This window comes from Ambystoma mexicanum, chromosome 5q (genome assembly GCF_040938575.1).
Source record: "Ambystoma mexicanum isolate Mex_15411 chromosome 5q, UKY_AmexF1_1, whole genome shotgun sequence".
Taxonomy (NCBI): Eukaryota; Metazoa; Chordata; class Amphibia; order Caudata; family Ambystomatidae; genus Ambystoma; species Ambystoma mexicanum.
In genome coordinates, this window is record NC_090933.1 from 1,050,182,377 (window position 1) to 1,050,209,046 (window position 26,670).

The following is a 26,670-nucleotide window of genomic DNA, read 5'->3' on the forward strand; positions in this document are numbered from 1 at the left end:
TTGAACTGAGCAAATAATACCAAGTCCTCACGGTATGTGCTGTTGTGAAGCAGCCAAAGAACTTTGAAGTTGAATTAAGATACCTGACTGGGGAGTATTCCAGGTGACCCAGAAATTCATAAAAGTAGTCCTGGCAGGTGAGTACACAGGTGATTTATTAAGTTACAAGAAACACTACAGAAAGATTGTTACAGAACGTATTTTTTAAACAAGAACTTTGTCAAACAAAGGAACTGTTACCTACAAGAGACACTTTTTGCCATCCTATCAAGAATCCACGGGAAGGGAACCAACCTCTGGGTCCAAGGATCTTTACCTTGGAGAACATTTTCGTTAGATCCATTGTTGATACTTTTGGTTTTGAACACTTTTTGCTAATATAAGTCAGACATTACCTTGCACCCTTTGTATTTTGTTTATAGTGTGAGGGTCAGGTTAGGACTTTTGGACAGTTGTAGTTATCAACTTGCTGACAGACAGATCCTTAATGGTTAGTTCAAAGGTAGAGAAACCCCTCGTTAGCATAGGACGAAAGGTATTTTTCCAACCCATTCTCTTTTTGTTAAAGCATGACCTCCTTGTGTCCTGTTCTAAATTTCTAACTCCTCACATCAGTCTCCCCATAACAATGAGCAGAAAGCAAGGGAAGTAAGGCAGAAGGATTTACTTACTTAAAAAAAAATCAGGTCAGTTGTCAAAACAAAGCAAAAAGAAAGGGCATCCCATACAAGTCTACAGGGGGCCGGGGGGAATCTTTCCCAATAGTCATCTACTTTGTTACAGGTATGTATAGTAATTACATTAATGCACAACAAAAGAGACACAAACAAGTCTATGCATTAACTGTGACAAACTTCAAAATGAAAAGGCTAGAAACCTGTGCACAACCCAGTATGTGACAAAACCTCGAGCAGTGGCACCAGAAGAGCACCTAGACACTAAGGATTAGCTTGTGGGTGCAGATATGCAACACAAGGGAGTGCTCCACCTTATGTGGTGGACTACACAGAATCCTCTGTTACGTGCTGTGAGTGATCAAGAGTAATACTTGAATACAATTTTGTATTGAATCAAGAATTTAATTATCAAAATAAAAGGAGGGTTTGGGGAAATACTACCTATCCCTAACTCGAAGAGGGGCTTCCCAGCCTCAAAGAAACTAAGAAATATCTGGGTCAGGATGTCCTGTGTCCAAAATCCTAATCGGACCCTTGCACACAACTCAATATAACGTGAAATGGGGAATTTCTCTTGTCTGAACACCTGCAGCTTCCTTCCAAAGTTGCAAATATAAAGTCTCTAAGGTGTAGAAAAGAAAAATGAATAATGTTCCATCAGACAAGGGGCCACACTTCCCTTCTCCTAGGAAAGGGGTATGGTTCTTAACTTTTGGTCCGCAATTCAAAAAGGGGGTGTTTCTTCCCCTGTTTTCTCCACACTTCCTGGGGGTCTCTGCCACGTTACTCCTATCCCTGGTTTACTCTCCTGCCCAGGTTTTATTTCGCTACTTGGGTGTGGGTGCCCAGCTCTCTCTAGGCTTGGTTTACTCGCCTGCTTGGACTTTGAGTCCTCTCAATATTTGAGTGCAAATCCCAGGTTCACACTCTTCATTAGCTTTTGCTTGTTTCTGTATCCAGATAATGATATTTCTTTTATATGTAGGGCCACTGACCCTTCTCCAACTGTGTAAAATGTCTCAGCTCCTTTGTGTGGGTGTTTGCTCTTTACTAACGGTGCGTGGCATCCGCTGTGCAGTGCCCTGGTACCTCAATCTCCTTCTCTGGGCTCACCAGTCTTTTCTGGCAGCTTTGGCATCCCTCCCATCTCACCATTTTCTGCGTGGGAGCGGGTCTCGTTGGCTTCTCAGTTCTCATCTGGCCTTCCACTTCACTTGGCAGCTCCTGCTGCTCGGCATGCCAGCGCAGTGAATACTCATCGGCCTAACTTCCTTGAATGCCGTCCTTGCTAGCTTCTTCACCCTGTTCTGCAGCTAGTTGTCCTCCAGTGTCCCAACCAGCATCGGGAGGTCTGACTCCCTCATTCTGTTCAGGTGTTCAATATTTGAATGTCCCAGCACCTATAAGGATCTTCCAACAACTACAACGCAGCGTTGGCTTGCCGCTTCTTGTGATCTTCATCACTCCATCCCTCTTCCTCGTCTCAGTGTTTCAAAAGGGAGGGGGATGTACGCAGGTCCCAGCACTTGTTAACATCCTCCAACGACTAGAACACAGTGTGGGCTTACCACTTCTAGTGATCTTAATTCCTCCATCTCTTTAGGGGGAGGTAGGCATATAAGGTTGGTGACCAGTAAACCGATTCCTTATCCACCCTACAACATGCCATACAAGAATGGGGAAAAGACACAAGGTATCAAGGAAACCAGGTAAAGGTTTTTCTAGTCTAATGTCCTTACCCTGCCTCCCTGGAATTCTGTCTTCCCCCACATGGTCCTCTCGTAAATAGCCACCCCCAGGGTCAGAGTCAGGTAGCTTCTGCCTTTCCCTAGCCACACAAGAGAAGCTACCCTCCAGGGAAGCAGTGACGATATCACATACCCTTCCGCTCAAAAAGGTAGTTCCCTCCTCGGGTGTTGTATGTGATCATAGTGTTAGTGTCCCAATCCAAATAACTGGATTATGTGTGAATTCTCAGTATTCCCATGAGTCTGCATGGGGAATATCTAGTGGAGGAACTATTAATATCTTCTATGAGAGTTTTAAAGTTTGGGATCTTCTGATAAGCCAGGGACGACAGCAGTGTTTATTTTTGTGGTCTGGCCCAGATTTGACCGATTACAGGAGTTCTATAGATCTCCTGGTCACAGTGGACACAAGTTACTCTCACAGGGTTCTCTGTCCTCAACTCATCTGTTTGTACTACATCGGACCGCATGGCTGTTTGCTACAGGAGTAAACTATCACCAATACTGGTCTGCCATTTACTGTGGCAGATGAATGTGATTTTAAGGTAAATGAAGTACAGGAAAAAATGTGTTGCTGTTTCTATTGGTTCACCTAAGATTCTTCCCACTCTTCCCCCGCCATGGCTCCTCTTTTCTATTTGAGTGGCATCGTCGGGCCATGTGGCCTTTCTGGCTACAGGAGAAACACACAATTATTATTACTCTTACTCTCCTGGCAGGGCTTTTTGTCTTTTCACTTGGGCGCCAGTCCCAGACTCGCTGAGTGCCTGGTTTACCCCCCTGTCCCCCCCACCAGGGCTTTTTGAATCCTCTCAATATTAGAGTGCAAATCCCAGGTTAACACACTTCATTAGTATTCGGTTGTTTCTGTATCCAGGTAATTATATTTTTCATATATGTCGGACCACCTACCCTTTTCCAACTCGGTTAAATGTCCGAGCTCCCGTGTGTGGGTTTTTGCTCTTTAATAACAGAACGCACCATCCGCCCTAAAGCACCCCAGTATCCCCATCTCTTTTTCAGGGCTTACCAGTCTTCTCTGGTAACTTCAGCGTCCCTCGTGTCTTACCGTTTACTCTGCTGTGCATCTGCTGGCTGGGAGTATGTCTCGTTGGCTTCTCGGTTCCCGTCTGGCTTTCCCTGCTCTGCAGCTCCGGCTGCTTGGGATGGCAGCACAGTGAACACTCTTCCGCTTGACTTCCTTGGACGCTGTCCTCGCTAGCTTCTACACTTCCGTCTGTATTTTGATTTCTTCCTGTGTGCCAACCAGCGTTGGGAGGGCTGACTGTCGTTCTTGTTCAGGTGTTCTATATTTGAATGTCCCGGAACATGTTCACATCTTCCAACGACTAGAACGCAGCTTTGGCTTCTAGTGATCTTCATCACTCCATCCCTCTTCCTCGTCTCAGCGTTATAAAAGGGGGGGTGTACATAAGTCCCAGTACTTATTGTCTTAGTGTTATTAAAGAGAGGGGATGTATACAAGTCCCAGCACTTGTTAACATCCTCCAACGACTAGAATACAGTGTGGGCGTACTGCTTCTAGTGATCTTAATTCCTCCATCTCTCTTTGTCGTCCCAGCATTAAAGGGGGAGGTTTGCATATAAGGTTGGTGACCAGTAAACAACAGAGATTCTTTATCCACCCTACAATATGCCATACAAGAATGGGCAAAAGACACATGGTTGTTAGCAAGGAAACCAGGGAAAGAATTATTCTGGTGTAATGTCCTTAGCCTGCCACCCTGGAATTTCGCTTCCCCCACGTGGTCCTCCGGCAAAGAGCCATCCCAAGGGTCAGAGCCAGGTAGTTTCTGCCTTTCCCTAGCCACACAAGAGAAGCTTCCTTCCAGGGAAGCAGTGGCGATATCACTAGATTCGTCACATTGAAGGAAGTACAGGGCAGCCATTGCATTAAGAGGTAGTTGCCTCCATTTGTGAAGTTACAATTTCTTGCGGTTTAACATTTATTGTTCTGTTAGTCCTTCAAATTCATATATTTAAAAAAAAAATAATAATGAACAGTGTTTACCTTTCATTATCCGGCAAGTTCAACCACTTCAGCATCGTAAGGACTCGTCGCTCTTGAGGGATGACTCTAAAGTGCAGGTAATAACAGATTACATCAATTATTTAGTTGTTTTTGTGAGCTCTGAATTTACAGGTACAGATGTAATCTAGTTGAATAACATGAAACTTTCATTCAAACTGATAACTCTATAAAACAGATTCACCAAGGTCACCAAGACAGTTGGGCCATGGAGTTGGAGAGGCATCACGTGGAGGATTACCTGGCGACATCCACTAGGCCACCTGTGGGAGGCAGGGGATTGACCCATTATATCACAAATTGCCCTAAAACCTCCCAATAGGACAATTTCTATACAGACACTTAGCCTGGAGGCAAAGACCTTACTGGTTGATCTAAACACAAAAGCCGTGAGCAGGATGGGTCTTCCCCCTCGCTCATGTAAACATTCATACCAGGCATGGAGAGGAAATTATCTGTGGAGGAGGGCACCACTGAAAGGTGTCAGGATGGCAAACATTCATCTCTGCATGTAGATGACTGCCAAGCACCTCCATTGGCCTCAACTGGGAAAGGCAAAGTTCCAAAACTATCAGACCAATCATAAATACTCCCAATGAGGCAGGCAAAGGTGAAACCCATGTGGCCCCAATTATCGGCTTAGCCAGGGGACAAAGCAGGCAGTGCTGGGAAAGTTAGTGTTGGTTTTTGGAGGAGGAAAATCAGGTTAAAGAGTGAAGGATTCAGAAGGTTTGAGGAGAGAATCAGGAGGCTAGAAGAGAGGAATACAAGAATGGAGAACAGAGGTGGAGAAGAGAGGAGGTTGCTCATGTTGGAGCGGAATTTCATTTGTGGGCTTCTGGATCCCCAACTTTATGGGTCTACAACCATTTTGCTGGCTTCCTTTGTTAATTTTCTTCTCTTTTGTAGCCAGAAGGACATCTACTGAAGTCCCATACACGCCCTTTTCCAATGTGCTGTCCCAATAGCCCATATGGCTAAAAGGACAGGGGTGCTTTTATGCACCCCATTTTAGTTCCAGGGTTATTGGATCACCCTGAAAGCATGTTCTAGAGCAGGACGGCAACAGCTGTAATTTTGTTTTTGCTAAACCAGAATGGTAACCCCTTTTACTGCATTAACAGCCCAATGCACATTTATGGTAGTCATTGGGGAGTGGGGTCCTAATGTAGTTTATAGGTCTGGGTCATGGCAATTCCGATTTGAGCCATCCCTTTGTGTGGAACATGAGGCATTGCCAAAAAGAGTGGTTTTACTGATGAAGGCTCATCCTAAGCACACAAAGGCACCCTGGGTCTTAGGTTAAACTGGTGTGGACTGGTTTGAAGTCATCTAGACATCCCAATCTAAACCTACTGCGGATTGGCCAGTGTATTTGGCAGTTTCTCTGTCCTGCCTCATTGGTTGGCTGACCAAACAAAACCCCGGTGTGCTCGCCTCCGATGTGATTTATTGTGCATTCAGTCAAGGTATGATTATTTTTACAGTTACAAAAAATCAGTGCACTACAAACCTGTCTAATCAAAATAATTTCATATTACAGTGCTATTTTTACAAAATGCAATTCATTTAGTAATTTTAATAGCTCCAATGACAAGAAGACTTCTTTCCCCACAGATCGTCTGAGCCAGAACTTTTGAGTGCCGAGCCAATCTGTGTGATGAGCAAAACGTGCAAAATATTTAAACCTGAGGTCTTCTGTAAATGTACAGGTACTCAGGAGCTGTTGAATGTTTTGGTCACAACTTCTCCACACTGGTAGCCTGTTCCCTCCCATGGGTCGAGTTTTCACCAAATTCTCTTCTCTAGTTTAAATTTAGTCTGAAACGCAATAGTTCAGCTCCCCATTTGAGGTAAGGAAATATTATATAAAAGGCAGCACATGTTTTCTTGGTTATTCGCAAACAGTAACATTTTTAAAGCATTTCATGTCACAAAACCAGGTTCCAATTAAAATCCACTCCGTTCTCATCTGTGAACATTTTACGTTCGCTGGATTTTCAACCAACAATTTCCTCTGTTATCTCACAATCAAATAAAATTCGTTCTACGGCATGTTTTAAGATGGACAGGTATTCGCTCTCTTCGGAGTCCATTAAATCTCTTATGTACTCGAACAGGTTATTCCTATGGGGTACTGCTCTGTATAATAGCAGTGTTTTCCAGTGGAAATGAGCTTGAAGAGACTGCAGCCCAATTTCATATCTCAGGCAAGCTATAGATAAGGACATAGGCAAAGATAAGACTTTAAATAGACGTCCTTCTATACAGGCCCAGTCGAACTTAAGCAAACTGCTATTCATTTCCAAGCCATAAAGCATAGACAGTATTATCTTCCCCTTATAAAATGTAATCAACGGAAGGAGTGAGAATCTGCAGTATGTTTTCATCAGTTTTTTCATCTGGCTTAGGAATTGGCTCGTTTTACTCTCCATCTCGAGGGACAGATCTTTTAATGATTGCATTACTCTCAATTGAAAGCCCAGGTATTTGACTTTTTGTATTACAGGCAGGGCAGGTTTGCCCATTTTCCAGCTACATCTGGGCTTTTTGTTTGCTTATTTGCTAAATATAACTACAGTAGATTTGTAGCCCTCCATAGCTGTGATAAGGCATTGTAGGCCTATCGGAGTATAATCAAGCAGGACTATATTGTCCGCATAGGCCATGAAGTTAATTTCACATTTGCATATTTTTGGACAGACCAAGATATAATTAAACAGAAATTCAGCAAGGTTTGCCAAGTAGAGATTAAAGCGGAAGGGAGCTAAAATTCAACCCTGCCTCACTCTCTTTTGGTTGTTATGTCAGATAACTGCTCTTGCATGTTTAATCTCACTTGCATTGTTGTCTGCTCGTGCAGTGCTATTATAATGGCTAACAACCCCTCAGGAATTCTCCAGCTCCTTTACTTGTTCCTATCGACTAAGTCGAACGCTTTCAACAGATGTATTAGGGGCATATAAATAGGTTTAGGTTTAGACTTGGTATTTTTCCCCTTAATAATACTCGAAGCAAGTCCATTTAGTGTGGTTAACAATCCTTTGCAGAACTCAATCAGCAACTTAGAGAAAATGCCCTTGTACTCAATCCACTTCTCTAGTTATTTCAAGACAATCCCAGAGAATATTTTACTGTGAGTCCAACAGGTCGATATGGCGGTAGTTGACTGGGTCTGCCCAATCTCCCTTCTTGTAAATGGGGATAATAATGGCTCGTCTGCATGACTCTTGGAGACTACGTGTCTGTATGATATTCTTAGAGAGACCATGCAAAATATTAGACCATCCTATTACATTGGAATTCAAGATCAAGCTTGAGAAGCCTTGTTGATTAATCTTACTATTGCATCCCTTTCTATGTGAAGGTCCCATCTTACCTCCTTAGATATGGCCCTGTGCTCAGACATTGGGTCGGTCGGTGCATCACTAAAATACTTAAACCAGATATTTTCTGATATTGTGTTAGATTGTTGGTCACCTTGCGAGATTATCTGGTTAACTATAGTCCAAAAATTATTTGCATGCGTTGGTAACACAGCCTCTAGCATCTGCTGACCATCCCTAGTGCTGCACAGAACAACAAGTTACTTCTTACCTGGTAACGTTCTTTCGATTAGATGTTTCTCCAACGTATTCCTCATCTTAGATGTATTCCATCCAGCTTTGCTGCTCTTCGGAAATTTTTTCGGCAGAGGGCGCCATGCGTCAATGTCGTCGAGTCGATAGTCCCTCGAGGGCCTCCGTCGAGGGTGACGTCATCGGGTGTATAAGTAGCACGCGCGGCGCCCGTTGGCCTCAGTTCTGTTTTTCCCCTCTTTTGTGTCTGTGATCTTGTATTGTGTATATTGTGCCGGCATACAGGTATCAGCCTTGTGAGATTTGAGATGGCAATAACCCGGAAAAAATCTACAGAGGGGTAGGTTGGGAGGGCGATGAGGAATACTTTGGAGGAACATCCAATCGAAAGAACGTTACCAGGTAAGAAGTAACTTGTTTTTCGGATGGATTGTGTCCTCCAACGTATTCCTCATCTTAGATAGGCTCCAAAAGCAGTATTTTTCCATCCCTTAGATGGCAGAGTAAAGCACTGCTTTTCCAAAAGTTAGCTCCGTAGACTGGGAAGCATCCAGGTTATAGAATTTTGAGAAGGTGTAAAGCGAAGACCCAGTTGCTGCTTCGCAAATGGACCTTATAGGGACACCTCTTTGAAGGGCTGTAGAAGAGGAGATGCCTCTGGTGGAATGAGCTCTTAACCCTTCAGGTGGGTCTTTTTGTGCTAGTCTGTAGCATTCTGAAATGCAAAGCACAATCCAGCGCGAAATTGTTTGTTTTGTTACTGATTGACCCAGCTTTCTTCCAGTGTAGCCTATAAACAACTGGTTGTCCACTCTAAGTCTAGAAAGCCTAGAGATGTAAAAGCTTAAAGGTCTTTTTGGGTCCAGTCTGTGTAGTCTTTCTTCCTCCTTAGAAGGAGGAGGTGGAGGATAGAATGAGGGTAAAACAATTTTTGGATTTAAATGAAAATCAGATATTACCTTCGGTAAAAATGATGGTTTAACCCTCAACACAACTCAGTCCTTATGGAACACAGTATAGGGTGGCCCAGAAGATAGTGCCTGCAATTCGCTCACTCTTCTTGCTGATGTTAGAGCAACTAAAAATGCTGTTTCCCATGTAAATAATCTTAATGGACACGTGTGCATAGGCTCAAAAGGGGCACACATTAAGAATTTTAATACCAAATTTAGATCCCAAATCGGTACTTGAAATGGGTGAGGAGGAAACACATTAATGAGACCTTTTATGAATTGTGTTATCAAAGGAATTTTGAAGTAGGAGCATTCTTACGATGAGCGCTTGAAGATGAAAAGCGCCGCAAGGTAACCTTTCATTGTTCCGATATTCAGATCTCTATGTGCTAGGGTCAGAAGGAAAGATAGTACTTCCGGAATAGAACATAGAAAAGGATCGACATTCTTTTCCCTGCACCAGCTGCAAAACTTTTTCCAACGACAACGGTACAGAGACTTTGTTGCTGGCCTTCTTGCCGAAGGCAACACCTCCATAACATCATCTGGAAGGTTCCAATCCCTGTATCTCAGCCTTTCAGATACCAAGCATGAAGGTTGAGTGTTCTGACCTCTGGGTGGAGAACCTGACCTTGCATTTGAGAGAGAGGGTTCTCTCTCTGAGGAAGACGTACTGGAGGACAGATGGACATATCTAGAAGGTCCGGATACCACGTTCTCCTGGCCCAATCCGGAGCAATTGGGATCATGCGGTTCCTGAAGCGTCTCAGCCTCCTGATGACCTGAGGAATGACGGGAATCGGAGAGAACGTGTACAATAGTGGGAAATTTCAATCCACCACAAACGCGTCCCCCAGGGCTCCTCTCGGGGGAAATTCCCTTGAGCAATACCTTTCGCATTTTCGGTTGCTACTGGTTGCGAATAGGTCTATCTGAGGGGTTCCCCAAAGGGCGAAGATCTCTTGAATGACTTCATGAGCCAATACCCATTCGTGGGACACCGTGATCTGCCTGCTCAGAGCATCTGCCATCATATTCTCTTCCCCGGCTAGATGAATTGCCGTTAAAGAGATTCAAATCGTTGGCATGTGCTCCCCACCCCAGGAGTGAGGCGCCCTTCACTACTGTGATCTCTGGCCATGGTTGCCAAAAGGGCTCTCCCTTTAAGATGTTCTCTGCACAGGTCCACCATAGAAGGTCTTGTCTGACCTTGTTCGGAATCTGAAGAAGATCCGTCATTTGACCCGAGAACTGGGACCACAGTCTTTAGGGCCCATTGAAGGGATCTCATCCTCAAGCGTGCCTCTGGCACCAGAAAAATCCAGGACGCCATGAGGCCGAGCAACCGTAGAAAGTCGTAGGCCTGGAGATTTTGGGCATTTTGGAATTTTGAAACCATCTGAAGAATGTCTTGAGCCCTCGTCTTGGGAGGCGAGCTCTTTCCCAAGGATGTGTCTAATACAGCTCTTATGTATTGAAGCTGTTGGGAAGGTGTCATTTGAGACTTCTTTAAATTGAGGGAGAAGCCCAGTTTGTGGAGGAAGTGGCAGGTGACTTTCAGATGATCCAAAGCTTGTTCGGCAGAGCACGCTCTGATCAGCCAGTCGTCCAGGTAGGGGTAGACATGAATTCCCCCCCTCTCCTGAGGTGCGCTGCCACCACTACCATTAACTTGGTGAAGACCCTCCGGGCGGAGGTCAACCCGAATGGCAGGACTCGAAACTGATAGTGTGAGTCGCCAACAACGAACCTCAGGTATTTTCTGTGCTTGAGATGAATCACCAAATGAAAATAAGAATCCTGGAGGTCCAATTACCCCAACTATTCCTGGAGTTGAAGGGCCAGAAGATCTGAGAAAGAGTAACCATCTTGAACTTGTCCTTCCTGAGGAACTTGTTCAAGCTTCTTAAGTCCAAGATGGGTCTCAGTCCTCCGTCCTTTTTGGGGATCAAAAAATACAGGGAGTACCAACCCTTGTTCCTCTCTGCTGCGGGTACTGGTTCTATGGCACCTTTCTCCAGCAGGGTTAGAACTTCCTGCTGTAGGAGCGGATTTGAAATCTTCAATGGGTGTCTCCCTGGTGCATTGCTTTGAGGCTGCTTTAGAATAAGGAAGGCAATAGCCTTGGGATATTATTGCTAAAACCCAAACATATGAAGTAATGGCTCGCCATTCGTGCAGATGCTGCGACAGCCTGCCTCCTACAGGTGTTTTGTGGTGCGGTTTTGTGGCGGATGTTGCAGCTGCTGATGGCAAAGAGGCTGCAGCTGGAGCTGGCTTAGCACGTTTTCCTCGTCCACCACGAGTGGCTTTTCTTTGGCCCCTTTGACTGGCCATTCCTCTCGGCTTCCCGTATCAGGTATAATAACGATAGGATCGACCCCTCAATGATTGTCCTTGCGCACAAAAAGGCTTAGGTTGCCTAATAGCAGCTCCTAAAGATTTGGCCGCTGCTTTTGAGGTCTGCAACCTCTCAAGGCTCTCGTCAGCCTTGTTGACAAAAAGGTGAGACCCCGTCAAAAGGCATGTTCAGGAGGCGGTTCTGTACGTCCGGTGCAAAACCCGACTTCCGTAACCACGCAAATGTGCGCATTACCGTGCTAGTGCCCATGGACCTGCTTACACTATCCTCAGTGTCCAATCCCGATTGAAGGGATTCCTGCATGGCCTCCTTTCCATCTCCAACAATGGCTAGGAAACCTTCCCTTTCTTCCCCTTCTGGTATGTGCTCCGCCGCCATTGCGATGCACTCCCACAAGAGTGTACGAAAATGTTGACAAGGCACATGTGGAGTTGGCAGATTTTAATGCCATGCTCCCGGCTGGAAATACCATCCGTGCCCAACCATCCACACGCTTATCGTCCCTGTCTGGAGGGATAGACGGGTACGCAAGTTTGTCGGAAGCTGTGGCTGCCTGTATGACCAAACTATGTTTTGACAGATAGCCGGGGTCGCTACTGGCTGGGCGGTATTTTGATGCTAAGGATTTATTCACCGAAGTAACAGAATCCAGAGTTTCCCAATTCTTGGCCACCCTGTTTTGTAAGGCTACATGAAAAGGTAAAACTGGGTCTTCAGTGGGACCATGGTCCAATATGTCTGTCAAATCGTCCTGGATGAATTGGGCTGTTGGTTTAGCCAATCCCAAGTAGTCTACCACCTTTGTCATTAATTGCTGATAAGATGGACTGGCATGCTCTCCTGGATCTGGTCTACCAAAATCATTCTCAGGAGAGGTGTCAATGCCACTTGCATTATGTAAGGACTCCACCAAATCCTTCATCCTGCTTTCTTCCGAGATTAAGCATTCTGGGACATTTTGGGTGCCATATTCCAACCCAAAAGGTACATCTTCCTCTTCGGATCTCTCCTGATCCTCAAAAATTGAGGTCAAGGATTTGAAAAACTCCTTCCTAGGGAGATGCCTAAAAACCTTCTCTGGGAGAGGAGGAGGAGGTGTAATACTACACTAGTACTAATACTACATGTCTTGCAGTTTTCTCCTTCTCCTTTTCTAGCTGCCCTGGCTTGGTTGGAGCCTTTGGCGTCGAAGTTTTCGGCGTCAATGACATCGTGGTTGTCGACAGGGTCTGCTTCGAGGGCGTCGAGTCAGCCTTCGACAAATGTTCCCTTCGAGGTGTGGAAGGTCTCGGACGGCGTCGGTGACCTCGAGCGGTCGACTCGAGCGTTATTCGCTTGCCGTCCTGGAAGATTCCCTATCCTTCCTTTTACGATCACCCGGGCTCGAGGGCGCGCGTGTGTCGGAGCGATGACACTCCCAGCCGGCTTCCGAAGAAGGCGCGGACCGAGGCTTCGCTTTCTCAAACACTTCCATCATTTTGATCCTAAATGCTTCCCACTCTTCGGAAGACTAATGTTTTGTGGGGCATTTCATTTTCGGAGACTCGTCTGACGACGAGGTATTGGGAGATCTATGGCGTCGTTTCTTCGACTTTTTTGACGAAGACGACGAGCGATGAGAATCGCTTCGAGATCTGGATCTATGCCTTTCGCGTCGAGGAGATTTTCCCCATGGGGTCTCGACTCAACGCTAGAGGCTTTCCGATCCTTCCGACCTACCTGTAGCTTTCCTCTCCTTTCTCGCAAGGCCTTTCCCGTAATTGCCCGACACTTCGAACAGGCCTCCATGTCGTGGCCTTCCCCGAGACACCACAAACACTCGCGGTGCGGGTCCGTGATCGACATTTTTGAGCCGCACGACTTGCAATTCTTAAAACCCGATCTCGGGGTCGTGGTCGGCGTCGATGACGAGGACATGATTTCTTTCTCGTAATATTATATTTCCTGACAGAACTCGAGGCGCACCGAATGTCCGAAGCAACGTACTGTGGAAAAACGGAACTGAGGCCAACGGGCGCCGCGCGTGGTACTTATACACCCGATGACGTCACCCTCGACGGAGGCCCTCGAGGGACTATCGACTCGACAACATCGACGCATGGCCACATAGTCAATTGATGTAGCCTTCCCATTGGACCAAGTTGCAGCCGGTATCAGATCTCCCAATGTATTCCCCATTAACAATTGTCAAGTTCCAATCACTGAAAAATGTGTTCCAGAGCTCCCCATTAGTCCCACTAATTGAAATCCGACGGGACATCTTTGAAGAAGCTATATAGTGAGCGTTGCGATCGCCCGTTATCAACACATGGTCATTAGAAAAAGATGTTTATCTCAGTAAGTATTTCGGACAAGTCTTCTAGGATTGAAGCCAGATTTCTAGCTAGGGGGTTGCAGTATATATTGATCAGTATCAGGCCTCTCATTGTGTTGTCTAACTTTAGGATGCATCTAACTGCTACAATGTCTGATATGTTTGAGCTAATATTTTCAAAACTGTACCCTTCTTTATTCCGAATCGCCATTCGGGCAGGCTGTAAGGTGTTTGATTGTTTTGGAAACCATCTATTTCAATTCTTCCCCCAAGCCATGTCTCTTGGAAAAGAATCAAATCGTGGTCTTGGAAAATTAGTCTGCTGGTGGGGATACCTCGAAAGTAGGACAGGCCATGCGTGTTTAAACTAATACATTTTAACTTCTCTCCTAAAGTAAGTCTTTATTTACATTCAATTTCTGAAAGACTTCAGATAGGATCTCTGGCAATAATGACCATATCTTGGATTTTTCTTTAGTGGCCACATCTCTGCTATCATCATTGCGATTAAACTATTTTCCTTCACGAGATTTGGTGCGTAAATTAGCTTACCTCTGTTCATAAGAGTGCGCAGTGTGCATTCTATCCCTTTTACCTCCATCCCCAGTTCGGGCAGGTGATCAAGACCTTTGTTCCTATACTCTTGAGTACATCCGCAGACATTAATAGCGTATCCATTCCTACATATGTTTTCAGAATGATTTCCACAATGGGTTTTTTCATAAGGGAAGGATAGACGGTCTATGTCTTGGCTGGAGAAGAGATGATAATCCTGCACCATTTTAGTGATGGATAAGATATTTCCCTGATTTAAAGCTCTCTGACCAACCTTCCGATTAATTTGTTTTAGCCAAACTCCTGGTGCTGCAAATGGTTTTTTCACCAGTCTTGTAGATGCCAGTCCACTTCTAGTTTTTTTCAGTTTCTGTCTCCGTTTTGTCTTCTCATCTGCTGGAGATATTACTTAGCCAGTAGCCAGTAAACAGCTCAAATTTCGATTACCCTGGAGCATTGGCTTCCTTGTGTATTGTTTGCGTTTGATCTTTTTTACAAAAATATTGGCGCCAAACATATATGTTTGGCTGGTGCAATGGCAATGTCGACTGTTTGTGATCCAATGCTTATTTTCGCTTTGGGTTTAATTCCTGGATTGGTTTATTCTCTTTGCCATTTTTATCTAGTTGTTCTCACGAGGTGTCTTCTTACTCGTACCCACTTGTTGACTATAAGATGATGCTTATGATGTTTTTCTGAGAATTTGTTCAATGCCTTGAAAAAGTTTCTCTTGCCTAACTTCTGTTTACCAAGTTTCGTCCCCCCCCCCCTTTGTGATCCTTAGTCTGGTTTTCATCTTCTATTACCAGATTCACTATTGTGATTGTCTTTTTCTTATTTTTCTTTCTTTTTGTTTCTTGAACCTTGTCTTCAATATCTTCTATGTTCTGTTGTTCTATATTAACAGCTGGAGAGCCGGTCGATGATGGTGCAGGTTTTTTATGAGAACTACTGCGGACTGGCTCTTTCCCAATGTGTTGTCTGGATTCAGGCTCTTCTGCCATTTGCGCTAGTCTTATAAATTCTTCTAACACTGACAGAGAGGGGAGTATCATCAGGCAAAGATGTCGCACAATCATCTGTTTGGGTGGGCTGAATATCAGATTCCACCATTTTAAATTTTGTATTATCTTGTTTGAGCTTTAGACATTTCCACCTTTGATCATTATTTTCCTTAAAGGAAGTGAATTCTGCTTTGAATTTTCTTAGCTCTATCATATATTCCATACTGGTCTTTCTCAGTATTTCCATTGGTTCCTTTATTCAATTATTCATGGCCCCACTTAGACCGACAAGAGAAGGTTCACAACCCCCAACTTCTTTCTTTAGCTCCATCAAAATTCCTGACTAGATCTGTAATTCACCTTTCAATGACTCCAGTACATTAACCAATGAATTAAGAACAAAACTTAATGCTGAGAGTAGTCAGAAGTTCTGGATGCGTCTGAAGTCTGGTGGCATTGAAGGGTGCAAATCAATCTCTCATTTGTGCTTCCGCTGTTTGGTTCAAAGGGAAAACTCTTTGAAGTATTGGAAATTGAGTACTCTTGTGCACCTTCGTTACTGCTTACAAATCCCATACAGGGATCCTGCTCTGTGCCCAGATCATGGTCTGGGTCATCCACTTGATCATTAGTATCGTCTTTGACTGATTCTTCCATCTGACAGTTATGCAACGAAGTTGAGGCGAAAGACAGATTATTTAATGTGCTTAAAGTCTGAGGCCTCTTTTTAGTTTGCATCAAATTTGTTATTTTTCTTTTCATTGAATATGTACTCCAAATTCCGTTTGGTGGCGTCTCATCAAATGGAACTGAGCAGGGAGTTTTCTGTAGATAACTGAACTTCTGCATCTACGCTTATTTGGACTTTATTGGAAATAATGTTGTGGTTGCCGCTGTCGTCATCAGGGTGGGAACTGATGCTTGAGCTTTCGTACCAGAGAGGGGATCTGACACCTCTGGCACCCTTAGATCATCTTTGTAGCTTGCGCTTCTTAAGTTGTACATATTAAATGTAACCCCAATTCAATAGTCAAGCGGTGTGTTTGAAGCTTACGAGTTTAAGTCAAGGCAGGATTTGGGGGGTGTGGCTTGATGGCCATGTTATGAGGAAGCTTATCAGCAGAGCTCCTCAAGATCCAGACAGATCCTGGCTTGTAATGTTGGCCTCAGCGGGTGTTCACCCTCTGCAGTGCAGCATCAGCTGTATGAATAAAGCAGGCACCAACATGTAGATGCTGGATGTGGCAGGGGTGCTGCTGGCCGTGTTGCAGGCAAAAGAGAAAGAGGTCCGAAACAGCAGGGTGGTGAAACAAAAAATGGCTGACAAGGACCCTGGAGAGGCGTCTATGGACAAAGCAGACCCGAGTGGAGGATGAGTGGGGCCGGCTCTCAGCTGTGAGCTGCGCGTGATCGGGACACGGAGAGACCCACTGGCCACAAAAGGGCTGCACCCGACTGAAAAAACTGTGGCGGCCTAAGAGGATGCCTGTTGAGGGCTGTACTGCGAATCCCTAGAGCCATAGAGGATCGAAGGTGGCTGGCCAGTGGGAGAAGTGGCTACAGTGGCCGCTCAGCATACGGCATGTAATTGCGAGCCAAGCTGAAACTAAAGCGGCTAGCAGCTGGAGGTGATTAGCGGAGTCAGTCACACGGTGTGTGCATTACAAGCCCTCGAGGATACTGCAGGGCTTCGCGGCCCGATCCCCATACTACTCCCCCACCTGCCCACATAGAGGCCGATTAGTGGAACAACACGGAAGGAAGTCTAGCCAGGAGAAAACTGAGCGGCCTGATGGAGGCTGTGAGCAGCCCCAGAACATAAGCTGCGGGTGGATGCAAACACCTGCACAACACAATACTTGAAGACAACAAGGTTTGGGTGCAATCCACAGTTGCAGCAGTGACTGCCAAGGTGGGATGAAAGTGCTGGCAGCGCCAATGTGCACGACACGAGGCATATTGCTAGCAGCCCGCACTACGGAAGCACAATAACCAGGTTGCACTGCATGCTGCAGGGGGCACGACAAGCAGTGGCCTTGCATGGTACAGCGCACAGAACAGTGTTACTAGGCAGCCCGGACACAGGAGGGCCCTTGAGAAGGGGCACCCACTCCGCATTAATCGCAGGAGGGCACCGTGGGCTGCGGGCTACCCAAAGTTACACAGAGACAGCCCAGAGGGGGGTGGTAGCGCTGGAAGGGACTGATTAAACAAAACGTTGTCAGGAGGTTGATGGCCACGACTAAATAAGTGACAACAGGAAGATGTTTGTGTCCCTCGAGGTGCTTGGCAGGAAACAAAGCCGGAGTAGCCAACTCACCAAGTAGTGGCAACAGGCATACCTGGTACAGAAGAATACAGGAGTAGGCGCATTTCTGTGTGACAACAAATTTCAGTACCGTCGATTACAGTACAATCCGAATCCACGTAGAGACTGTCTGGTAGAAAGGCGGCAGCGTAGGAGGCGCCTGCGTGTAAAGACCATTGTGCGACTACTTGTACCTAAGTCAGTCAAGGAACAGGGGACTGAAGGCCTTGCAGCGCCGGGCAGGAGGCAGAGTCGCATTGGCTACCTTAAGAATCTGAAGGTGGGCCTCGGAAGGTGGACTGTCCTCATGTGGGGGCGAAGACACGCATTCAGTGGGCATACATTTGCATTCGTGGTACAACGATCAGCAGCAAAGCCAATAAGGTCAAAGTGCTACAGCTTGCCGACCATAATCAGACTCCAGTAAGTAAGTGGCACAAGTGAAGATACGCTAGCACTGGCTAATCCGAAGGTGCAAAGAGAAAAAAGTAACAATGCTGCGTGTATACTCGACATGACTGACCACCCTCTGGCAGGTACAAAATAGTGGACACCACAGCAACACACGGCATGCCACTCAACAGCAGAGTCTACTCGATGCACCTGTGATGCAACTCAACAATCCCGGTACTTAACGAATAGTCCTATGCCAACATTCACTGGTGGTCTACAGCAAGATACAAGTAACTAAGGAAGCAGCGAAGGTGGATCTGCCAGCCCAGCAGACTCACTCATGGCATACACGTCACAGAAGAACAAGTCCAAGCAGGTGACATTGGACACTTACCAAGTCTGCGAACGCAGTGGATAAAGCAGCAGCAGAGGTCCTATCCCCACAAGGAGAACAGAATCGCGCTGCAGGAGACCACAATACCAACGAATCTTGGATGCCATTGCAGCGATGCAGAGTACTGTGGAATCCAAAATAGAAACCATTAGCCTGGATGTGAACCTTCTGACACTAGATGTTAGGGTGCTCTCGGTGCGCATAGGAACTGTGGAAAAGGAGGTAGCAGCGAACACAGCTGGCCAGAAGGACACATACAGGGACGTATCAATATTGCAACAGCAATTACAGGGACACATACAGGGACGTATCAATATTGCAACAGCAATTGCAGAATCTTGAAAGTAGAGTGGAATATGCAGAAGGCCGGGCAAGACGCAATAACGTAAGAATCATCGGGCTGCCTGAAGGAGAGGGGGGCGTGAACCCCACTAATTTTATTGAAAATATGCCATTACAGGAAATCGGCCCGGGAACCCTCACCCAAGGCTTCACAGTGGAAAGGGCACACAGGGCCCTGATGAAGCAACTGCCTCCAGGCGCCCCGAGGCCCATAAAAGCCAGGATACTTAACTACAAGGATAGAGAAGAACAAGTTACTTTCTTACCTGGTAACGTTCTTTCGATGGGATGGTCCGACGACGTATTCCATATCTATGACATGTAATCACCACAGCTGTGCTGCTTCGGAAACTTTTTTCGGCGTCTGCGTCCTGCGTCGATGCGCCGTCGTCGAGGACCTCCTCCGACATCCGACGTCATCCGATGTGATAAGTAGGACGCACGACGCCCGTAGCCTCAGTTGTAGTTTTTTCCCCCAGAACGTGTGACATAAGTCAACTGCCAGTCAGACACAAAGCCTTGCGGAACGTAAGCTGCAATCGCAAAAGAAATTCTGCAGCGGGGAAGGCAGGGCGGGAGCGATATGGAATACGTCGTCGGACCATCCCATCGAAAGAACTTTACCAGGTAAGAAAGTAACTTGTTCTTCGAGGGGATTGGGTCCTCCGACGTATTCCATATCTATGACAGACTCCCAAAGCAGTACCAGAGCAAGGAGGAGGGAAAGAATTTAGAATCAAAATTTAGAATAGCCAATCAAATAGCAGAGCAAAGGACCGCCTTGCCAAAGGCCAGATCCTGCCCTCGGATGGAATCGAGGGAATAGTGACGTACAAATGTATGTACTGAAGCCCAGGTGGCTGCATCACAGATGTTGCGAATAGGAACACCCCTCTGCAGTGCAGTAGATGCAGCCACACCCCTGATAGAATGGGCCCGCAAGCCAGCCGGTGGGTCCTTACCCGCCAAACGGTAACACTCCGAGATGGCTAAAATAATCCAGCGAGACAAAGTCTGTTTCGTCACAGCTTGCCCCAAACGCTTCCCAGCGTAACCAATAAAGAGTGGATCGTCCACTCTGACCCGGGACATGCGTGAAACATAAAAGCTTAAAGCTCTCCTAGGATCAAGCCAATGGAGCCTCTCCTCTTCCTTACCAGGATGCGGAGGAGGATAGAATGCCGGAAGAACAACCTTCTGGGCCAAATGAAATTCCGACACCACCTTCGGAAGAAAAGAAGGACGAACACGAAGGACAACCCTGTCCTTGTGAAATACAGTGAAGGGAGGCTTAACTGAAAGTGCCTGTAACTCACTCACTCTGCGAGCGGAAGTAACCGCAACTAAAAACACAGTTTTCAGAGTTAACAGCCTCAAAGGGCAAGAATGTAAAGGCTCAAACGGAGCACCCATAAGAAACCTAAGAACAAGGTTTAAATCCCAACCAGGCACCAGGAAAGGTGACGGAGGGAACACATTAGTGAGCCCTTTCAGAAACTGTGACAGTAAAGGGATTTTAAAGTAAGAACACTCTTCAGACGAGCGCTTAAAGATGGACAGCGCCGCCAGGTAACCTTTAATGGTACCCACTTGCAAGCCCCTGTGGGCCAAAGAAAGTAAAAAGGACAGAACCATGGGGATGTCACATGCAAAAGGATCCACATTCTGAACTCTGCACCAGTCGCAGAACTTACGCCAACGGCAACGGTACAGAGACTTTGTTGCTGGCCTTCGGGCCGAAAGCAACACCTCCATCACGTCTTCAGGGAGGTCCCAATCCTTATACCTCAACCTCTCAGAAGCCAATTGTGAAGGTTGAGGGATCTGACCTCTGGATGGAGAACCTGACCCCCCTCCCGTGAGAGCAGATCGTCTCGGTAGGGAAGACGACGTGGAGGGCAGATGGACAAGTCGAGAAGGTCCGGGTACCACGTCCTCCGAGCCCACGCCGGAGCAATGAGGATCATCCGGGAACCGAACTTCCGTAACCTCTGCAGCACTTGCGGGATGACGGGGGCTGGAGGAAACGCGTACAGCAGCGGGAATGACCACTCCACCACGAACGCGTCTCCTAAGGCTCCTTTTGGAGGAAATTCCCGCGAGCAAAACCTTTCGCACTTCCGGTTGACACTGGAGGTGAAGAGATCCACTTGAGGGGTCCCTCAAAGGGCGAAGATCTCCAGGAAAATCTCCTGAGCCAACTCCCACTCGTGAGAGATCGCGCTCTGCCTGCTCAGAGCGTCCGCCGTCACGTTTTCGGCTCTGGCCAGATGAACTGCCGAGATCGAAACTTCCTGCTGGATGGCCCAGAACTCGAGCTGCATCGCCTCCCCTCACAGAGGAAGTGACCCTGCCCCTCCCTTTTTGTTGAGGTAGTGCATGGCCACTGTGTTGTCCGTCAGGATCAGGACATTCTTCCCTCGCACAGACGGCAAAAAAGCCTTCAGGGCTAGCCTGACGGCCCTCAGCTCCAACAGATTGATATGGAGTCTGGACTCCGACGGAGACCAACGACCGCGGACTGTCAGCCCGTTGGCATGAGCTCCTCATCCCGTGAGGGATGCATCCGTCACGATCGTCACCTCCGGCCAGGGAAGCCAAAATGGAGCCCCCTTCATCAAGTTGCCTTCGACGGCCCACCACAGAAGGTCCCGGGCGACCGAGGACGGCACCTGAATCGAGTCCGACATCCTGCCGGAGGACTGCGACCATTGCGTCTTGAGTGCCCACTGCAAAGATCTCATCCGCAGGCGAGCCTCTGGCACCAGAAGAACGCAGGAAGCCATGAGGCCGAGCAACCTCAAGAACTCGAACGCTGGGAGCGTCTGGGCATGCTGAAACCTGTGCACCATCTGCTGAATGTGAAGAGCCCTCACCTGGGGAGGAAAACACTGCCCCACGGAAGTGTCGAGCACTGCTCCGATGTACTGGAGCCGCTGTGTTGGCGTCAAATGGGAATTCTTTAAATTGAGGGAGAAGCCCAGCCTGTGAAGGGAGCGACAGGTGACCGATAGATGATCCAGGACTTGCTCGGGAGAGCTCCCCCTGATCAACCAATCGTCCAGGTAGGGGTAGACGTGAATCCCCCTTTGCCTGAGATGCGCTGCCACCACCACCATGAGCTTGGTGAAAACCCTCGGGGCGGAGGTCAATCCGAACGGCAGGACCCGAAACTGAAAGTGCGAGTCGCCAACCGCGAACCTCAGGTACTTCTTGTGCTTGGGATGGATCGGCACATGGAAGTAAGCATCCTTGAGGTCGAGTGACACCAACCAGTCCTGAAGCTGAAGGGCCTGGAGGACTTGAGAGAGAGTAACCATCTTGAACCTGTCCTTCCTGAGGAGTTTGTTCAATCCGCGCAAGTCCATGATGGGTCTCAATCCCCCCGTCTTTCTTGGAAATCAAAAAATAAGGGGAATACCATCCCTTGTTCCTCTCCGCTACAGGCACCAGTTCTATGGCGCCTTTCTCCAGCAGGGATTGAATTTCCTGCGCAAGGAGCGGATCCGGACACCGCAAAGAGAGGTTCCCCGGTGGATTGTCGTGAGGCCTGTGCCGAAAGGGAAGACAGTAGCCGTGGGTTATGATCTCCAGAACCCACACATCTGAAGTAATGGCTTGCCACTCTACAAGATGCTGCGCCAGCCTTCCCCCAACCGGCGAACCATGGGACATGGCCTCATGACTGAGTGGGAGCGGCTGCGGCGTTACCTGAGGGCAAAGAGGCAACTTTAGCGAAAGGAACCACCCCTCCACTGGTGTCCCCTAGGACGAAAAGGCAGAGGTTGGCGAACTGCAGCGCCCAACGACTTCGCTGCAGCTTTCGAGGTCTGCAATCTCTCAAGGCTCTCGTCAGCCTTGCTGCCAAAAAGGTGCTCACCGTCAAAGGGCATGTTGAGGAGCCGGGACTGCACATCCGGAGCAAACCCCGACTTCCGCAACCACGCAAACCTGCATATCACGGTGCTCGCCGCCATGGACCTACTGACGCATTCAGCTAAGTCCAAACCCGACTGAACGGACTCACACATGGCATCCTTACCATCCTGGACCATAGCAAGGAAACCATCCCGTTCGTCCCCTTCGGGAATATGTTCAGCCGCTAACGCAACACAGTTCCACAGAGTGTGCGTGAAACGCGACAAGGCACAAATGGAGTTGGCCGCCTGAAACGCCATACCACCAGAAGAAAACACTTTCTTCGCCCAGCCATCAAAACGTTTGTCGTCCCTATCAGGAGGGATGGTAGGGTACGACGCCTGCTTCGCCGGGGCCGTGGCCGCCTGCACCACCAAACTCTCCGGAGTGGGGTGCCTGGTCAAGTAGCAGGGGTCGCCACTGGCTGGACGGTATTTTCGCGACAAGGATCTGCCCACCGCCGGGAGACTCTCCGGAGCAGTCCAAGCCGCCACCACCCTTCTCTGTAAAGCCATATGGAACGGCAGAACCGGGTCAGTTGGGGGACCAACATCAAGGATGTCCGTCAGATCATCCTGCACAAACTCCCCTGGGGGAGCAGACCATCCCAAGTACTCAGAAACCCTAGCCATAAGGCGCCGGTACGAGGAATCAGCATGAGAGCCAGGCTCAGGCCTACAAAACTCCACCTCCGGAGAGGTGTCCAGTCCACTGGCATCATGCAGTGACTGTCTCAACTCGTCAAACTGACTATGGCCCGAGACAATTTCATCCGGAACCTGACTAGGAACCAGGCCATCAGAATCCTCATCCGCCTCTGAAATATAGTCCAGGTGGCGAAAAGAAGGCACCCTAGAGTGCTTGCTCTTAACCAGAGCCTTCCTAGGGGGTCCACCCGTGCCACGGGGTACCTCCGACACGAAAGGCGTCGATGGCGTCGAACGAATCGGCGCCAGCATCGAGAGAACCGGCATCGGCGCCGAGAGGATCGGCGTCGACGTCGAGGAAATCGGCGTCAATGTCAGATGCAGCGCCTCCAGAATCGGCGGCGTCGACACAGCCCTCGAGGCCGGAGCCCCGAGCGTGTCCCTCGACGACCTGAGCGTCGACGGCATCGACGACTTCCTCGGAGCCAGAGCCTCGAGAAAGCCTGTCGACGCCCTCGACGCCACAGACGTCGATGCCTTCTTCGAAGACCTCACAGGTGCACACGGTCTCGAACGCATCGAGGACCTAGACCTGGAACGGGTACGTCGAGAACGAGTCCCCTTGTCCGAACGGGACCTCTCCCGTGACTCGTGCCGACCACTCTTGCGAGCGGTGTCTCTCGACCTCACACGACCGACCCCACTCAGGGGCGCGGACGGCTGAGTACCCTGCGACTCAAGAATCGCCAGCATCTTCTTCCCGAAGGAAGCCCATTCCTCCGGCGTCGCACGGCTGGAGGGGTAAGCAACGTGCCGGGCAGAGTCCTCCGAAGAGGACCTGGAAGACGACCGGTGTCGGCGCTTCCGAGAATGCCTCGAAGAGGCTGAGGAGTGGCGAGACCGACTCCTAGAAGGAGACCCACGAGACTTCCGACGATGACGCGGAGAGTCACCCCTCGAATCATCCGTCGAAAGCCCCGCAGACTTCGACTTCCGGGGCTTGGACACCCGACCAACCGACGTTCGCGTAAGGCTTTGGACGTGAGCGACTGGCAGTCGATACAATCATCCGTGTCGTGGGCCTCCCCGAGGCACCAGAGGCAGGCGTCGTGCGAGTCCGTCACCGACATCTTGGACCCACACTCCCCGCACTTCTTGAAACCCGGACGCGGGGTCGAAGACGAATTAGAAGACATCTTCTGAAGGATTTTCACAAAACCAACAGGTTCGAAGAACCGAAAAGAACAGAACACCAAAGAGTCGAGGCGTTTAAACCGAGAAACATGAAGCAACACGTTCGCGGAAAAAACGGAACTGAGGCTACGGGCGTCGTGCGTCCTACTTATCACATCGGATGACGTCGGAGGAGGTCCTCGACGACGGCGCATCAACGTCATCGACGCAGGACGCAGACGCCGAAAAAAGTTTCCGAAGCAGCACAGCTATGACATGTCATAGATATGGAATACGTCGGAGGACCCAATCCCCTCGAAAGGATCCTTGAGCATTTCCGGAAAGGCGGCACAATACAACGAGCATCAGCAAATATAACTGCATTCCCAGACTACACCCTGCAGGTGCAAAAACAAAGAATGCATTTCACATCCATCAAGCGAAGGCTGCGGGGAGCTAACCTGAAGTACATGCTACTGTACCCAGCAAGATCGAAAGTGTTCAATAAGAGCAAACCCCTCTTTTTCGACAACCCGGAGGACGTTCATGCATGGCCATCCAAGGATAACTTGCAAGCGGAGAGGCCCAACAGACGAGAGGAGAGGGAGAGACATCGAGAATCCTGAGGAAGACCGCTGGGATGGCATGGACGTACCAGCGCATTACAAGAGACAAGGACCATGTGCATAGAATACAGGCACCAATACCTAAGCAGAACAGGAGCAGCAGTACGCACACCATCATAAGCGTACCACGGAAAAGTGACCTCCCCCAGAGTGTGGATTTGTTTTTTGGATACTAGTTTCCAAGTATCTACCTGCCGCACCTCAGCCCCCGGGACAAGCAGCAGGGGCAGGGGAGAGACGCAGCGATGCCTGAGCACAATGTATTGAGCTGGGCACTTGTTGGGTACAGGGGTGGGAAGGGAGTTGGGGTAGTTGGAAGAGAAATAGCCTAAAGACCCATGTAAAGGACATGTGATAGACGCATCGGACTGCTGAGGTGTGCAAAATTATTTATACGGGATGGGGGACCTTAAGATAGCCACATAGAATGTTAGAGGGCACAATAGTTATATTAAACTTGCCAGAATGTCATATTTGAGACGCCAGAAGATTGATATAGAACTCTTGCAAGAGACACCTCACTAAGGATAGACAAGCCACGCTAGCTAGTAAATGGAGTGTCACAACCCTGTGCTCGCCATATTCCCTGTTCGCAAGAGGGGTTCTAATTTGGGTGGCACCGTCCATACCATTTAAATTCCTGCAGACTTTCAAGGATGAGGGTGGTAGGATGATGATCATCATCATCCAAGGGCTTGTGGAACAGAGGGAGTTATGCATTATCAATACGTATGCACCAAATCATGATACCGCAGCCTATTTTCGTTCATTATACCCCCAGATCGGGAAACACAGGGATGGTACAGTCATATGGGGGCCGGGGGGGGGGGGGAGGGGGTCAACTGCATGTTGACGACAAATTTAGACCGATCAGACTATAAGAACACACATCCAGCCCCACCGGCTAAAGCCTTGAATGGGGTGTTGCAGGCATTCAAATTGACCGATGTATGGCGAACCCTACACCCTCACTCCCAAGGATATTCTCACTATACTGCCCCTAAAGGTCTATACACAAGATTGGATTAGGTATTTACAGGTGAGGAGACAAGTAAGTGAATTCGAGATGGCGGAATATAGGGCTCGGGTACTGTCGTATCATGCACCCTTAGTGGTCACGTGGCAATGCCGCCCCCCCCAGAGCATGCATCCCGACTTGGAAGCTAAGAAGCAAGGCTCTTAGATAGCCAAGGCTATGGGTATGTAAGCTGTGATGGAGGGGGACTTAAGTAAACTAAACTAGAGACCATGGACCACTCAGAAGTTCTGTCCAGCGATAAGGCCCAAGAAATAACCCGGCAATGGCAGGAATGTCTGGTACATTGGGAGAGGCTAGGCAAGCTGAATCACAGGAAATATGTAGAGACAACATGCAGAGGGTGAGAAGCCAGGTACTTTTGTGCGAACGAAACAGAGGAAGCATGTTAGAAAGCTGAAGGATTTAGTATATATCCTGGTGAAACGAAGAATAGCAATGGGGTGGAAAGCGCTTAAGAGGACAGAGGTGCGGCTATGGTGGGGCGATCTCCAGAAATTGATGCTTGCGGAAACCTCAGTGTGGCAGGAAGCAGCTCGCCGAGGCCAAGATGAACCGAGTATTGACCTCGCCTCGTGGAAATGTAATGTGC

General features: G+C 48.2%; 1 protein-coding gene across 4 annotated transcripts in view; it reads right to left on the reverse strand.

Moving 5' to 3' along the window:
- ENPP2 (ectonucleotide pyrophosphatase/phosphodiesterase 2) overlaps positions 1–26,670 on the reverse strand; it is a 1,757,842-nt gene that overhangs the window by 604,832 nt on the left and 1,126,340 nt on the right. For all 4 annotated transcript variants that reach the window (XM_069621550.1, XM_069621549.1, XM_069621547.1 and 1 more), the window contains exon 10: positions 4,458–4,523. In XM_069621550.1, the coding sequence (XP_069477651.1) occupies positions 4,458–4,523 (66 nt within the window). The remainder of the gene's footprint in view (positions 1–4,457; positions 4,524–26,670) is intronic.